Genomic DNA, 14,704 nt, shown 5'->3' on the forward strand with positions numbered 1-14,704 from the left:
GAATACAAAAACACTTAATGTTCCGGTGAAGTCAGATGGTGTTGGAAATGTCTGTCGTACGAATAATTTTGAAATATATCATTTTTTTCTATCACCTTCGAAGTAAGACAATGGGGATATTTGGTAAACTAGTACGTCCTCTCTATCAGCGTGATGGTCGACTGAGTCGTGCGAATCCATACCATATACTCAACAATTCAAGCGTAGAGATACAGTGCAAAGATGACTTGAGGAGAAGACGTGAAAATGATACAACTTCACGGTTTTTGATTTCTACTGCATATGCCAGGCCAATTGATGCGGTTGTAGAACTGGCAAGTTGTATACAAGTGATTGGGGTTTGGTGAGATCCTGCCCTAATTCTGCAGTGTCTTGCCTATCTAGGTAGGTAGACTCCATACGCAAAAAGACCAATCTCGAAAATGTTATGCGCCTAGTCCATAGTTACAAATTAATATATTCTAAATCACTTTTCCTCTCTAAATGTCCATCCCATGCCAACTGATATCAGATGTCAGCCATATGTATATAAAACTCGTTAATGCATCCATCACTCCGCATCTAGAGGCTTTTGGGCGTACACGACGTGGCTTTTCTCTTCAAGTTAGCGACACTGCGATATCTCTACGATCAATCATTTTATGCAGAGGAATTCGACTCACAAATTGTGCTGTGCTTGAAGTCGTGGATTTTTGAGATCTTTCCTCAGCCCCATGAGGAAAAGCTGGACTTCTTCAGGTTTCCATCCTTCTGAAGCTGTGAAGATGTGCATGGATATTCCTTCTAGACCCTCAAGAAATTGGTGGTAATCCAATGCACCAATCTCTTTCTATACGGAGAGCAATTTGTTAGCAAACAGCAGAGAAAAGGAAGACAAGAATTGGGTAGGGGGACACTTACAAGTTTCTTATCCTTCGGCCATACGCCTACAGGTATAGGGAGCAATTTATGGTGGACGTTTGTAAATCCAGCCTCTTTCACCCATCCTTCTAGTTTTGGTCCAGGCTCCGGTTCAACACCTACCTTTTTGAGTCCGTTGATTACAATTTTCGTCCATTCGTCCAAGGGACAGCCGGGGGTAAACTCTCCCTTCACGGTGTAGAATCGCATATCAAAATCTTGGAATTCCACCCACCCACCGGGCTTCGTGAATCTGTTGTACATTAGCGATTATCGCCCTATAAATAGATGTTCAGCTTGTCCTACTTAAAGGCTTGTCGCATTAATCTAGGCCAGTCCTTGACGGCGCCTGCAAGGTAACGGCCGTGGATAAAGTCGAACTTTGAACCATATACCCAATCATTCTCTATATCATCCACTTCAAAGCGTACATTGGGAGGCACTCTGCAAGCCGGTAAGCGACGTCATGCTAATAGAGTGGATGAATCATACATTGTCGGTTGAATAGGACTGAGATCATTTCCCAAGACCTTTGATTTACCGCCACGATGTTAGTACTTGATTTCAGGTCACAAGCCAAAGTATCTCAATCTCACCGATGCGGATGGAAACTTATCTCCTGTCTACAGTATTAGAACTATCGTCCAAGCCTGCCTTGGCGTTGTAGACAGAATGGTGAACACACTTACCCATATCAATAGCCCAAATGCCAGTGCCGGTTCCCAAGTCCAGAATTCGTTGCGGATCAGGGCCGAGGGGAGCCAGATACAGCTCCCCATCACATCGACGGGTTAATATTTCATGGAAAAGATCCAGGCGGTCGCTTTCAATCTGACAATTGCAACCGATTAATTAACTGCTCTACTTGAGATCTTTAAACGGATCATGAAGAGGGACATACCTCGTCGTTTGGTAAGAAATAAGCTGGTACACGAAGAATGTCAGTACGCTCCCCAAAGCCTAAAATATCAGAACTCACCCTCGTCTCGGAATGCATGATAACGACGGCCATTCTCATATCTATAGTTTCTAATGCTGGACTTCAGGCTTGTCGTATAGCTTTCACTATGCATACTCTATCAGGACACCGTCCCAGCAACGTTAAGCTAACCATAAAACACTTACGTCTCATCACCATATGCCGATTCAGATGCATCGGTGTCTATCTGGAAGATTCATAATGGCAGAGAGTGAGTATGATGTATCAGGTAGTTGGGAACAAATAAGGGCTAAGGCGGATAAGTAGAACCCCTACCTCTGATGCCTCGATGAATGCGTGGTCTGGTGTACGCTCCGACGAGTCAGCGGGATCATGACTTGCATCTCTAGAGGCAGTAGCCATGACGAACTAGCTAAGTAAGCTTGTACTGAACTGGGAAATAATATCTTATTATTAGACCCAATTTTGAAGATATCATGGATATGAAGACCGTTGAGAAAATCCTATGAGAAACGAGTAGGGACAAGGCTCTGGTTATCAATGCCTTCAAGCCAACCACGTCCCCGCCCAGCCTCTTAGTTGAGGATATTATTTGTCCGGAATGGATGGAACTAGTTACCGCGGGAAGCGGGCCCTAATGATAGATTGAGTCAAGGCTTTAGTTGGCTTTCAAGTGTGTGCTATCCCCGCTATCCAAGCTAACAATGTAAGTGTCTTTGATACATCACATGGTACACACCGCTCAGGTCTGTGCGATGCCAAATTCAGTAATTTATGATAAGTGTTTCTATAACAGTCCCACAATGCACTAGGGAAGTGCTTTCTAGCGTCCGTTAGCGTAGCTTATCGCCTGACAAATGAATGAATGGGTGATTTTGATCCCTGTCTGTTACGACCCCGGTAAGTCTGTCAGACAAAGAATCAACACCACAATCACGAGTCGTGGTCCTCTGTGCCACATTCTTCGAGGTTTTTTGTGTGACCACACTTGACAATGATTACATCGGCATTGGACAGAAACCCCTGGTTCATCGGGGCTGTCAGCCTCTTTCTGTGGCTGGTGTCGCTCGCCATCTATCGGCTGTATCTGCACGCATTGGCCAGGGCAGGGGTTCCTGGCCCTAAGCTGGCTGCCCTGACAACATGGTATGAGGCCTATTACGATGTCATTTTGAAGGGACAGTACATTTTCGAGATTGAGCGCATGCATCGGAAATATGGTATTTGCTTTCTGCTGTTAAAAATGCTGAAGAAGACGTTTTGCAATCGCTCAATGGACAAACTAAAGAAAGACGGTCGTGTTGACAATCAATTTTCGAAATAGGACCGATTGTGCGTATTGGCCCAAATGAAGTTCACATCCTGGATCACGAATACTACGACAAGTTGTATAACATGTCGAACCGCCTCGATAAATCCGCCTACTTTTACTGCATGCTGGGTAACCCCAAGGCGTCGTTCGGAACCATTGCAGCCGACTTACATCGCATTCGCCGCGGAGCTCTGAATCCGTTCTTCTCCCAACAGGCCGTTGCGAAATTCTCGGGTCATGTGCAGGCTATCGTGGATCGATTTGTGGATCGTATCAAGTCATGCGCGGAGCGTGGGGAGACTATCCCGTTGTTTTATGCCTACCGGTGCGTCACCGTAGATATTATCACCGAATATATATTTGGCCATCAATTCAATCTCTTGGATCGTGCCGACTGGGGTCGGGATTTTTATTCAGCATGGCGGAGTCTATGGGAGCTATCTCCCACCATTCGCCAGTTTCCCTGGATGATGGACGCTTTCATGGCGATGCCTCGTTGGTTCACAGCATTGACAAATCCCAAAGCACTGGAAGTCGTAGATTTGTTCTCCGACGTGGATGAACAGACAAAAATACTTCTATCCTCAGATCTCAAACAAATCGAATCAAAGCCATATCCGATTGTAGTCTGGGGACTTTCCAAGTCTGATTTGTTACCGGCAAGCGAAAAGACTTTTACTAGGCTTGCCGTGGAGGCAAACGGATTGCTGGCTGCCGGATTTGAGACAACTGGTGCTGTTTTGACTCACACCACATATCATATCCTTGCCAATCCTGAGGTTCATCGCAAACTATTAGCGGAGCTGGCGGAAGCAATCCCTGACCTGGATCATATACCGGGGTTTCAGCAACTTGAACAACTTTCTTATTTACGGGCAGTTGTTAAGGAGGGTCTTCGGTTTGGTTTTCCCACTTTCCTGCTTTCTGCTTCTCGAAATTAACCATTAGTAGTCTCGCTGTGGGAGCATACTCTCGTCTTCCCCGTGTTAACCCTTCCGGAGATATGCAGTACGGAAATTGGGTTATTCCCGCTGGCGTAAGTAGATCACTGTCTTAGGTTGATAGTGTAGATCGACAGTGTCTTAAAATATCAAACAGACCGCAATCGGCATGTCCGCTCTCTTCATCGCTAAAAGCCCCCTTCTCTTCCCGGACCCAGATACCTTCAATCCCGAACGATGGATTATTAACGATCAAAGTCCCGGAAGCGAGCGTCTAGAACAATATATCTTGGCTTTTGGCAAAGGAACGCGATCATGTGTGGGCACTAACCTGGCCCATGCGGAAATGTATACGATTCTCGCCACGATTTTCCGAAAGTTTCCGCATATTAAGTTGCACAATACCACGCCTAGGGATGTTGAGCTTGCTCATGATTATTTTGCGGGAATGACGAGGGCTGATACCCAGGGACTGCAAGTTATTGTGGACCGAACAAACAGATCGGAAAAACAGTAAATTGATTAACGAGAAAAATGGTTATCGGAAGAGGATGAATTGACGGGGGTGTTTGGCTACTTATGCACAAGAATATCCCTGCAAGTACACGAGAAATTATCAAGGAATTCTCCCTTGTCTGTGTAACAAAGACGATAGCCTTTGCATTGGAGCGGGAATGTCACCCTCTGATATGTTTTGTCCTGAAATATTCTTTATTACAAGTCCAAAACACAAGCCATACAACCTATGCTTTCACAGTGACTCTATTCCCAATTATTTTTCTACAAAGTGCATCGCTTGTGTCTATAGGCCAGATCACTCGCGGAATTGATAGGATGCTCTTCATGACTGCAGATGCAAGCTCCCCCATAGCTATAAATCCGCTTTTCTTTTACCAGAATTGTTCAATTCCATAGTCACTCCAAAAAATTCAACTCGAAATGTTGGATGTGCGGGTAGAGCTCCGAAACGAATATGAATAATATTCATATTCATGAATATTTGCGAATATGAATAATATGAATATGAATTAAATGAATATGAATATGACCCGTATTCATATTCACTAAATTCATGAATATATGAATATTCATGAATATCCACAAAAGATGAGGGAGGCAGCTGAATCTTGAACTCGCTCCTAAGATCAATTTTGAATAGTTACTTACAGAAAAACTATATACAAACAGCAAGCTTACTAAAATTCGATGAAAACCCCGTTTCCTAAATCCTAAACATTTTTATGCCGAGTCCCGGCGTTCTTTACCATATTGTCCCTTAAGGAACATCAGCCATCTAAACGTCTTAGAATTCAAGCAGTGTCTCCGAATACCCAGAACATCTCGTGCGTTACTAAACAATCTCTTAACGCCTACTTCAGCAGACGGAATAGGAAGATAGTCTTGTACAGCTTTCGACATTAGAGGATAGTTAAAGGCATTTGCTTTCCACCATTTCAATATCCAGTCAGGATCCCCATCTTCTATCATACCATGAGACCACATCTCAGGGCTTAAATCTAGGTACCGATCAATGTCTGATATTATGTCTGCAGATTGCAGAGGCTAGATTTTTTTGAGCTTTTTCCATAATGTCCCTGGTATACCTGGTGGACGCTCTGCGCTAGAGGAAGAGATAGGGCTTGCAGGATATTGTTTCTTAAGATATTCACGTATATCAGAAACAATCACATCTGCATCAGACTTGCTCATTTGAGCTCGGATGAAGGAGGTCTTAACCCGTGGATCAAGAATGGCAGCCACGTAATAGATAATATTGGAATCCATCTTCTTGATGAATTTATCCATTTTCCGGATTCCTCCTTTAACAGCATTTTGAACCTCCTTAGTAATCTCTTGAAAGTCACCTTCGTTATTTTTGATATTGTCAAGAATATCATCAAGACTCCAGTATATTGGAAGGCTTTTAGTGATGCTTGGGCAATGTTTCGAGACAGAGTTGGTATGGTCCCAGAATGGCTTCAGGACCTTCTGAATTTGTCTTAGTGTTGACCAGTCACTATCTGTTGGTTGCATTTCTCGAATGTCTGGATGTTCACAAATAAATTGAGTGACTTCTTTTCAAAGTCGAAGAGCTTCAGAGACCATATTGTATGTTGAATTCCAGCGAGTGTCGATATCATAATTGATTTACTTGCAGGGAGAGATATCCTTCCATGCCTGCCTTCGCTGGGGGCTGTTACTAATCCATAAGGCCAAAAGATGGATCTTAACAATAGCACCTTTCGTTGAAATCAATGTTTCAGGTGAATGATCCTTCTGTGATGGCATCTCATCAAGTATAATATGTGCATCACGGACTGTACCGGTCTTTAAGGATACCAGAATATCCTTACAGATAAGATTCAGTATATGTGCAAGACATCCAATGAAGCTATTCCGACCCCGGAACCGCATAAGTGGTTTTATACAGAATGGACTATCTTCCTTGTCAAAATCTTTTAATAGGTCTGCATGGAGATAATCGCAGAGTGTTAGGTTGTTTCCAGCATTATCTCCGGTGATTGTTAGAAGCTTATGTTCGATTTGAAATACTTCAAGTACACTTTTGATAATTGTAGACAGATTTTCGCCAGAGTGCAATCCATCAATCTCTTTAAACTCAAGAAGATCTTCTTAAAGCTTAAACTCTGGAGTGAGCCAATGGCCGACAACAGCAAGAAATGATATCTGGTTATCTGACATCCAGATGTCAAGTGAAAGTAAATCGATCGGCAGGTATCAGCTAAGTCCTGCTTTAACTGGTTCCTCCAACTCGAATATTCACTCTGAACTCAATTTCAAAGAGTATCTGCAGTTTTAATAGGACAGTTGGCATTTAGACTCTTAAGGAGTTCTTTCCATGTAGGATGTTCAACAACTGTAAAAGGCTGCTGTGTTTCAATCACCCAGCGAAGAAGAGCCTGCATGGGATTAAGTCCAGACTTAGCTGGTTCTATGAACATATCAAGAGGCCCAGCTGGAGGTGTAATTGTGTTCTGTTTAATATAGTGTTCTTTGTAAAGGTGTGTAGCTAAATTAGTCGTAGCACCCTGTCGAGTAGAGTCCTTTGATAACCAATTGCATTGCTTACACAAAAGAAGTCTATCATTTCTGTGACGGCCTCCTTTAGGACACCATATAGTCTCAAGGCCTATAGCATCAAAATAGTCGGCAGTCCAGCTAGTACGTGATCTCTTTCTTTTTTTCGTTGGAGTCTCGTCGAACTCACTCTCTTGGTCCAATTGAGAAGAATTGTCTGAATTCTGTTGAGGAGACTTCAATCCTTGTGAAGCTGATTCAGATAGTACCAAACTTAGTTCGTCGGAAGATATGTTTTGATGAGGTGCAGGCACAGGCTCATTAGATAGAGTAGACATATCAGAAGGTAGAGATTCAGGGGAGGAAGAGTCAAGAGTATCTGCTTCATCGCGCCATGGAAAAGCGTCAGAAACTATGCCATTATTCAAGGCATTATAATCGCGACGAGGTCTCTTTCGAGTTATTCGAGGAGATGAATCATGAGAAAAAGCCATGAGAAGAGGATATAAACAAAGCTCTGTAATAAATAAGGAACAAGAAGAAATATTAAGTGAAATACTTGGAGACAGATATTTGGAAAAGAGAATTAGGAATCTGGAAGAGCCTAATTCTCCCAATTTATATACTAAACAATATTTAGCTTTATCCGTCACGTAGCTACTTAGTCTAATCCATTCCTAGCTATGATGTAAACAAAAAAGGTAAACATTATGTTAAAGTTGAATACATGAAATGTAATAGTGCTAGTCATACGTGTTATACGTGACAAATGGGTGGAGGAATCATTCTAGAGAATTTCAAGTAGACTTGCCACTTACAAAGTAAGAAAGCGTTTCCTAGAATGCTCTATCTAAACTACACACCATGATTATATAGGCCATGTACTGAATTAATGATTGAACTTGAGAACTTCATATATATATCTTCTCCTTGAGCCAAGATTCTCGTTATTTTAAGAAAAGGACCTCATACTACTAGTACTATATCCATACTTAAGAGTGATTAGTACCCTTATGGCTAATATAAGATAAACTGAAGAAGCTCGCATCAAATTTGCTGATTCTGTGGCGGTTAATATGTATCTATGTAGGGCACGGCTGTTTGCCGGCGCGGAAAAATAGTCCACCCGGAAATATTCATGAATATGAATATGAATATGAATATGGTCCATATTCATATGAATAATATTCATTTTAATCATATTCATAAGTCATGAATATGAATATGGTCAATAATCATATTCATTTATTCATTTCGGAGCTCTATGTGCGGGTGCAGTCGAGAGCTTGGTCATGTGATATCACTCACGTGACGCAGGCTACACGAAGGGATGATCTACCGCGTCGAGGTCAAAGAGCTAAGAGACAGACAATCAGAATAATATGACTTTACCAATTGGTTACTAAGCTACTTGTGTGCACATGTGCAGAAGCGAACCCACACGAAAACCGCTTGTCATGGATACTCAAGTTTTGGTATGAAAAGCGAGTAAGCTGGACTTTTACTGAAGCATTACTAGACAGTTACACATTAGCCTCGCGGCTCGTTTCTACATTTATCGGGAGACGACGATCCTGCATATTTCTGTATAGAAAATGTCCCATAGTGTCGAAATAATGGGTCAAGTGCTGAAATCATGCTGGATCCTTTGTTCCTGGGATGGTACTTTGATATCTAGGATCTAGGTATACTACGCGGAAGCCAAGCTAGATACAACCACCATCTTTACCAAGGTATGGTCTAGTACCTATATACTTGAATATTAGGTCACCGGCTGGAAGTATGCAGCGTTGCTAGGTACGTGAAGCAACAATCTACCTGGATACTGGATTGAAACATCTTCCTTTCCTTATGTATGTTATCTACTCGAGAATGAATCTATAGTAATTCATAAGCGGGACTGGCCCGTAACAGGCCTTTTGGGAAATGACGAAATGGAACATGCAGGCAATGAAGGAATCGGAGAAATGGATGGCAATTCTACAAAATTTCGGTATAAGCATATTGATCATTTTCATTATGTTAGCTATTTGTATAACTGTATTGCAATGCCAAATCAAGAATCTCTGTAGGGGTAGCAGACGATTGATCTGTATATCTGTCGGATTGGTCGGTTAACTCCAGGCCAATCCTTAATAATTGTTTATGAGGATGGTAAAAGAAGAAGTGACTAGCAAGATTCTATTTTTTCCGTTCTCTGTCTGTCTTTCAAGTCTTTAAAGCCGGGTCCTTTATAGACACCTTTGGCGGGGTGATTTGTGAGCTATCAGGAGGGGTAAATATTGGGTTGAAATCTAGGCGCCCAGAGATATGCTTAAAGGTGCCTTTTAGACCTGTAAGATTGAACCGTCGATCTCTCTGCCTCGTTTGAAAACCAGATTATCTGACAATATCAGGCCCTAACCCTAGCCCTAACTCGCAGTTTCGGGCCAGCTTATAAGGCGCTATACCTTTTCAGGATTAGTCTATGGCGGATGGTCGGGTGGTCGGAAATAATGTCCTCTCCAACTCTTTGGCCAACAAATCTCCAGGAACTCGCGAAGGAGAAGGCTACATGCTGAGTTCCGATGATGGTGATTATGTATTCGCACCAATCCTTAATAGGTTGATATCATGGCTTCATCGCCAGCTACATCTGCTCTTCCGCCAACGAGCCGTCGAAGGGACAAGCCACAGTTGTCCTGTAATCTTTGTCGACGACGAAAGTATGTAAAATCCGAGCTATTGTACCGCATCAGAATCAATTTGACAAGAGTACAATACAGGCTAAAATGCGATCGTGGTCTACCATGTGAGACATGTGCTCGTCGTGGTCTTTCCTTGTCCTGCACTTATCCAGCTTCAACGCCTCTTCAGAGCGGGAAAAGACTGATTGACCCGTCATCCACTGCCCTCCACAAGAGGATTGCTCAACTAGAAAAACTAGTAGTATCAATGACGAGTCAGAACAACAGTCTCGCTGGCAAGGAAAGCAAGAGTAAAGCTGACTTTGATGTCACTGATGACTCGACCGAACTGCATCCAAGATTTGGGAGAATCGGCCTTGAAAATACTGAAACCAGCTATGTTGAGAACTCACATTGGACGGCGGTCCTGGATGGAGTGCGTAATCTCACGACATGATAATGTTAGTCACTGACCATGTCATAGATTGCCGAGCTAAAAGATTGCTTTGACAATGATCCAGAGGCTTTCGAACAAGTCCCTACCAGTCGTAGAATATCAACACCCGGTCCGGCTCTTCTTCTGGGAAACTTTAGAATGCTCGATCAACAACAGATCCTAGCCAGTATTCCAGGAAAGCAGGAAGTCGATGGCCTTGTTTCAACATTTTTTAATACGACGTCTGTATATCTGCGTACGTTTCCAGAATTTGTTTGCAATATCTTTCGAACTAATAGCCTCAAAAGTGTGTATTCATGGTCCGACTTTCCTAGAAGAGGTAAGATTCGAAAGGTGCAGTGATGCAGTCAGGATTACTTACAATCGTCTTAGTATGATCGATTTTGGAAATGTCCCGAAAAAACATCCATTATGTGGGTCGGCTTGCTGTTCTCGATTATGTGCATGGCTTCCGTCTATCAAAGAAGTTCTGCTTCAGCCGAAGCAACTCGGCAAGCAGAGCAACGAATACACATCTTTCGGGAGAGGATAGTTCAGTGTCTACGGTTAGCTGATTATACCAAGTGTGGGCCGTACACGATCGAGACAATGTTATGCTATCTTTCGGTAGAGTATACACAAGCTACAGACAATCAAACGGGACTGTGGCTCCTGTTAGGCATTATCGTCCGGTTGGCGGTTCGAATGGGCTACCATCGAGATGCCTCGAACTCATCGTGTCTATCACCATTCCAAGCAGAAATGCGACGTCGTATTTGGGCGGTTCTGTACATGCTCGACTCAGCAGCGGCCGATCAATATGGTATTCCGCGCATGGTGAATGAGTCACTCGCAGATGCACGTGAACCACTTAACCTTCTAGACGGGGACCTCGATCCCCGTATGGAGAGCTTGCCTCGTTCGCGGCCAGATCATGAACCAACCCTCATAGGATTCCTAGCCATCAAAAATCGACTTCTGTCAACCCGAAATATAATCACCGACCTTACCGGTTATCCAAACAAATTTGTCTCCTACAAGGAGATCCTGAAACTGGATAAAATCATCAAGGAGCAATTCGAGAATCTCCCGGCGCCCCTCAAGATGCGCCCTATAAATAAATCTCTCACCGATAGTACGGGTGTGATTGCGAATCGTATATTTTTAGCACTGATTAGTTATAAATCCCGCTGTATGCTTCACCAGCACTATCTACTCACAGCACGAACAGATGATCGATATCGCTATTCTCGGAAAGCATGCATCGAATCTGCTCTGGACATCTTGCACATACAGGAAAGTATCCGCGAAGAGTCCCAAATCGGAAGACGACTGTATACAGAACAATGGAAATTCGAAACAACGGTTAATCATGTCTTCTTCCTGGCATGCACCATTCTATCCGTCGATCTGAATTGTGACCTGTCCGAAACGCCTGCTAAACGTCTACTTGGGAAGGAGATTTTCACCAAAATCATAAGTGCGTTGCAAAGTTGTTATAATATTTGGGTCGAATCAACGGATACTTCTCGCGAGGTGCAAAAAGCTGTGGCAATGTTGCGATTTATCCTTATGAAGGCCCGGAGATTAAGGAGAATCAGTCTGATATCGATAAACGACGTTGGTTTTGGCTATGATGGGCTGTCAACGCTATCGAATCAAATAGGTATGTGAGGATACTTGGCTTTTATGACCAAATCAATATCCCTCGGCTGATGACGAGGTGATATTCACAGATCCTGCGCTATTCAATCATGACATCGCTCCTTCATCTTGGGAGAACTACAATATAGACATGTCTCAATTTGATGTGAATGGCTTTGATACAATTTTGGACTCTACGCACGATAACAACCAAATGAACACAGTATGTCATGCCTGAAAGACTGGTGAAAAGATATCGTTGGCTAATTATGGGGTGCAGAATGATTGGGATTTCGACTTTTGCACAACTTTAGCGAACAAGGCAGTTTCGAATAATCTAAATCCAAGACCTGATTGGTGTGCTACGTTTGATTCATCATCCATTGGCTGAGGAGATCACTTGTTTATGGCCTGCTTCTGCCTGCCTAGCTATGGTTGCTGAGCTACCACAACTCGAGGTCGGAGCCAAATCAGTTTGGTTAATAAACATTGTATGAGATGTCATGGTTCTGAAACCTAGCTCTCTCTACCAGATAAGTAGTGTCTATATACATGATGGCATCGCAGTTACTAGCTCAAGCCTATTTGTCTTCGCGACACGTATCTTCGAACAATACAATGACAATCTGTATTTACATGAATTTCGGTTACTGTTAGCAACATTTGAAGCCCTTCCTTTGCGTCTGTCATCCCCAAGATGTTCTTCTCACTATCAACCAAGTTGCGCTGTTGCAGGGAGAGTATGAGGCTATATGGGGTTTGAAAGGCTTAGGAACTTCTTATTAACAAAAGGCCAGTTGATAGGATAAGAGTCGTTGATGGGGGAATATGGATGGCCTCAGCCTTTCGGGTATGAAACAACTGCGAAGTATCATGGATGGGGTCGGGGGAGATTGAAAATTTCCAAATTTCCGGTATGGTAACACCATGGAATACTCGACAGAGTACCGTGCTGCTTGAGGCACTCTCTAATATGCGGCCATTTAGTTTCCACCATGGCAAGATGTATTTTTCTTGTATCGGATACACAGTTCACATTAGCGCCGGCCTCGACTAATAATTTAACGATTCAGAAGTGGCCGTTTGAAGCAGTCCAATGTTGGCATATCTTGGAGATTTTATATTAGCATTGATTCATGACACAAAATAGTTCTACCGGGCATCATGTAGCAGTGGCTGCCATTCTAAAGGGCGTATGGATGGATGGTTTACATTGTGGTGAAGTAGAAGTCGTACACTATTCACATGGCCGGTGGCTGCGTCCTTGTGAAGGGGGGTTAGAATCACCGACAGATACATGCTTATCGGCATCAGCCTTGATCAAGATATGCGAGATCCTCTCATACTACTCAAAGCAGCAAACCAAAGCCCAAATTTTCTGGCCATCGTTGCGTCTTGCATTGACATCTGTGTTACGATTGATCAAGATGGAAACAATGTCAATGTTGTAATGAGCAGCAATATGGAAACGGGTCTGGCCTTTGCTGTTGCGAGTGTTGGTGATGTCCACTTTGGACGAGAACAACGCTTCTGCCGCGCTAATACAGTCTGTTGCCGAAGAAATAAACATTCCCAGACAAATAATATCGGATGCTACGTTAGCGGGTAGCGGAGGCCGTTGATGCCCAAAACCTGCCGAATCATTGTTGTATGTCGAGTAGAGAATTTCGAACGGAGCGATAGGAAGCAAGCGAGGGTAACTGGGTGTGATGTCTCGTCCCAGGTATTTGTGACGATTCTCTCAGCGATCGTATTGTAGGAGTGGATGATGTTCTCTTGGTTCATAGAGAGACCCATCTCGGTCCATGTTGAGATGAAGGAGCCACAATCTTCCATGAGTGTTGCTAGAATTTTCTGATCCCTTACACATCTCCACCCAAGGCTGAGTGAGCAGGAGGAGACAATGCTTCTGGCGTGTTACCCATTTGGGAGTCCAATCCGCATTCCGACGGCGTCACGATCATGAACCCCTCAGGAGTATCCGTGGACGCAACTAGGCGTTATTAGTATACCAGAATGAGTGCTATCCTTGATAGACTGACCTGCTGCTTGTACTTTATATGAGGAGGGCCCTATTTTTGACACTTGCTAACACGATCATTATCTAGATGACGCGAATCCAATACTCTTGAATGTAACTGGAGAGGTTGCACATATCCAGGAACATTCTTACACGATGCAAAGCTCTGGAGACATATTAAATCCGAACACATTTCTCCAAATGCATTTAATGTCCTATTAAGCAATGTGATCGGTCGTTTGGTCGCAGCGGCAAACTCCAGTGACACATGCGATCTTACCATAAGATCGAGGAGCGTTGACTTCCACAATAGTCTTAAAAACTGAAAGGGGATGCGTAATTCACGGGTTTCTTTCTCTGCTGATTGAAGGGCCGTTGATGTGGATGAAATATCAACACGTCACCTGTTTATATTTAAATGTTTTAAGCAGATATTGTATCCTTTTCGTTATGAGATTGTTTTCGACGAAGGCAACATGTATCTTATGGCCGACCAAGGCTAATGACCAGGTATTATATGCCACTATCTTTGACTATTATTACCTAGTGCCAAAATAGATTTACATTTCCCAATAGAGAGCAAAACATTACCTACTGGATGCAAAGAGGCGACCATAGGGGTAACTCATTGCCCAGGTGGTTAACCCGCACTTGTTTAGGGTTACCTCCTGCTTGCCCTAGCACGTCCTCGACTTTGATAGTTAATGCATCCTTTCAAGCTACCGTATTTAATTGGAGATCCATATAATGTCTACAGTATAATAAGAAAAAAGGAACGATCCAAAGTTCACACGCATCTCCTCACC

At 43.2% G+C, this 14,704-nt stretch overlaps 5 protein-coding genes across 6 annotated transcripts, besides 2 other annotated features; 2 read left to right on the forward strand and 3 right to left on the reverse strand.

The window, feature by feature from the left end:
• Nucleotides 1-342: 342 nt before the first annotated feature.
• TSTA_041670 (uncharacterized protein) lies at nucleotides 343-2,347 on the reverse strand. The gene is made up of 11 exons (XM_002484597.1): nucleotides 2,156-2,347; nucleotides 2,026-2,066; nucleotides 1,880-1,965; nucleotides 1,802-1,824; nucleotides 1,590-1,731; nucleotides 1,497-1,519; nucleotides 1,393-1,430; nucleotides 1,207-1,344; nucleotides 901-1,153; nucleotides 663-829; nucleotides 343-590 (listed from the first exon to the last, which is right to left on the reverse strand). Exons 1-11 carry the CDS (start codon nucleotides 2,240-2,242, stop codon nucleotides 551-553), a joined length of 1,038 nt encoding a protein of 345 aa, XP_002484642.1. The 5' UTR covers nucleotides 2,243-2,347; the 3' UTR covers nucleotides 343-550.
• A 395-nt stretch (nucleotides 2,348-2,742) lies between these two features.
• On the forward strand, nucleotides 2,743-4,980 carry TSTA_041680 (cytochrome P450, putative). Of its 2 annotated transcripts, XM_002484598.1 has the most exons (3): nucleotides 2,743-4,050; nucleotides 4,104-4,188; nucleotides 4,251-4,980. In XM_002484598.1, the coding sequence occupies exons 1-3, from the start codon at nucleotides 3,236-3,238 to the stop codon at nucleotides 4,608-4,610; spliced, it is 1,260 nt and encodes a 419-aa protein (XP_002484643.1). In that variant the 5' UTR covers nucleotides 2,743-3,235; the 3' UTR covers nucleotides 4,611-4,980. The 2 variants fall into 2 exon arrangements, with proteins under 2 accessions (XP_002484643.1, XP_002484644.1); XM_002484599.1 differs by having other exon boundaries at nucleotides 4,104-4,980.
• Nucleotides 4,981-5,332: 352 nt separating this feature from the next.
• TSTA_041690 (uncharacterized protein) lies at nucleotides 5,333-7,470 on the reverse strand (the record flags this gene model as incomplete). Its single annotated transcript, XM_002484600.1, has 6 exons — nucleotides 5,333-5,640; nucleotides 5,698-6,092; nucleotides 6,246-6,723; nucleotides 6,921-7,089; nucleotides 7,185-7,244; nucleotides 7,402-7,470. 6 exons carry the CDS (start codon nucleotides 7,468-7,470, stop codon nucleotides 5,333-5,335), a joined length of 1,479 nt encoding a protein of 492 aa, XP_002484645.1.
• Nucleotides 5,336-6,814: a mobile genetic element.
• Nucleotides 6,643-7,353: a mobile genetic element.
• A 2,129-nt stretch (nucleotides 7,471-9,599) lies between the features above and the next one.
• Nucleotides 9,600-12,116, forward strand: TSTA_041700 (uncharacterized protein; the record flags this gene model as incomplete). The annotated part of the gene is made up of 6 exons (XM_002484601.1): nucleotides 9,600-9,837; nucleotides 9,972-10,234; nucleotides 10,283-10,490; nucleotides 10,543-10,574; nucleotides 10,628-11,900; nucleotides 11,971-12,116. The coding sequence occupies 6 exons, from the start codon at nucleotides 9,600-9,602 to the stop codon at nucleotides 12,114-12,116; spliced, it is 2,160 nt and encodes a 719-aa protein (XP_002484646.1).
• Nucleotides 12,117-13,223: 1,107 nt separating this feature from the next.
• Nucleotides 13,224-13,714, reverse strand: TSTA_041710 (uncharacterized protein; the record flags this gene model as incomplete). Its single annotated transcript, XM_002484602.1, has 2 exons — nucleotides 13,224-13,408; nucleotides 13,552-13,714. 2 exons carry the CDS (start codon nucleotides 13,712-13,714, stop codon nucleotides 13,224-13,226), a joined length of 348 nt encoding a protein of 115 aa, XP_002484647.1.
• Nucleotides 13,715-14,704: the final 990 nt, after the last annotated feature.

Source organism: Talaromyces stipitatus, genomic scaffold, assembly GCF_000003125.1.
Source record: "Talaromyces stipitatus ATCC 10500 scf_1105507295515 genomic scaffold, whole genome shotgun sequence".
Lineage (NCBI taxonomy): Eukaryota > Fungi > Ascomycota > Eurotiomycetes > Eurotiales > Trichocomaceae > Talaromyces > Talaromyces stipitatus.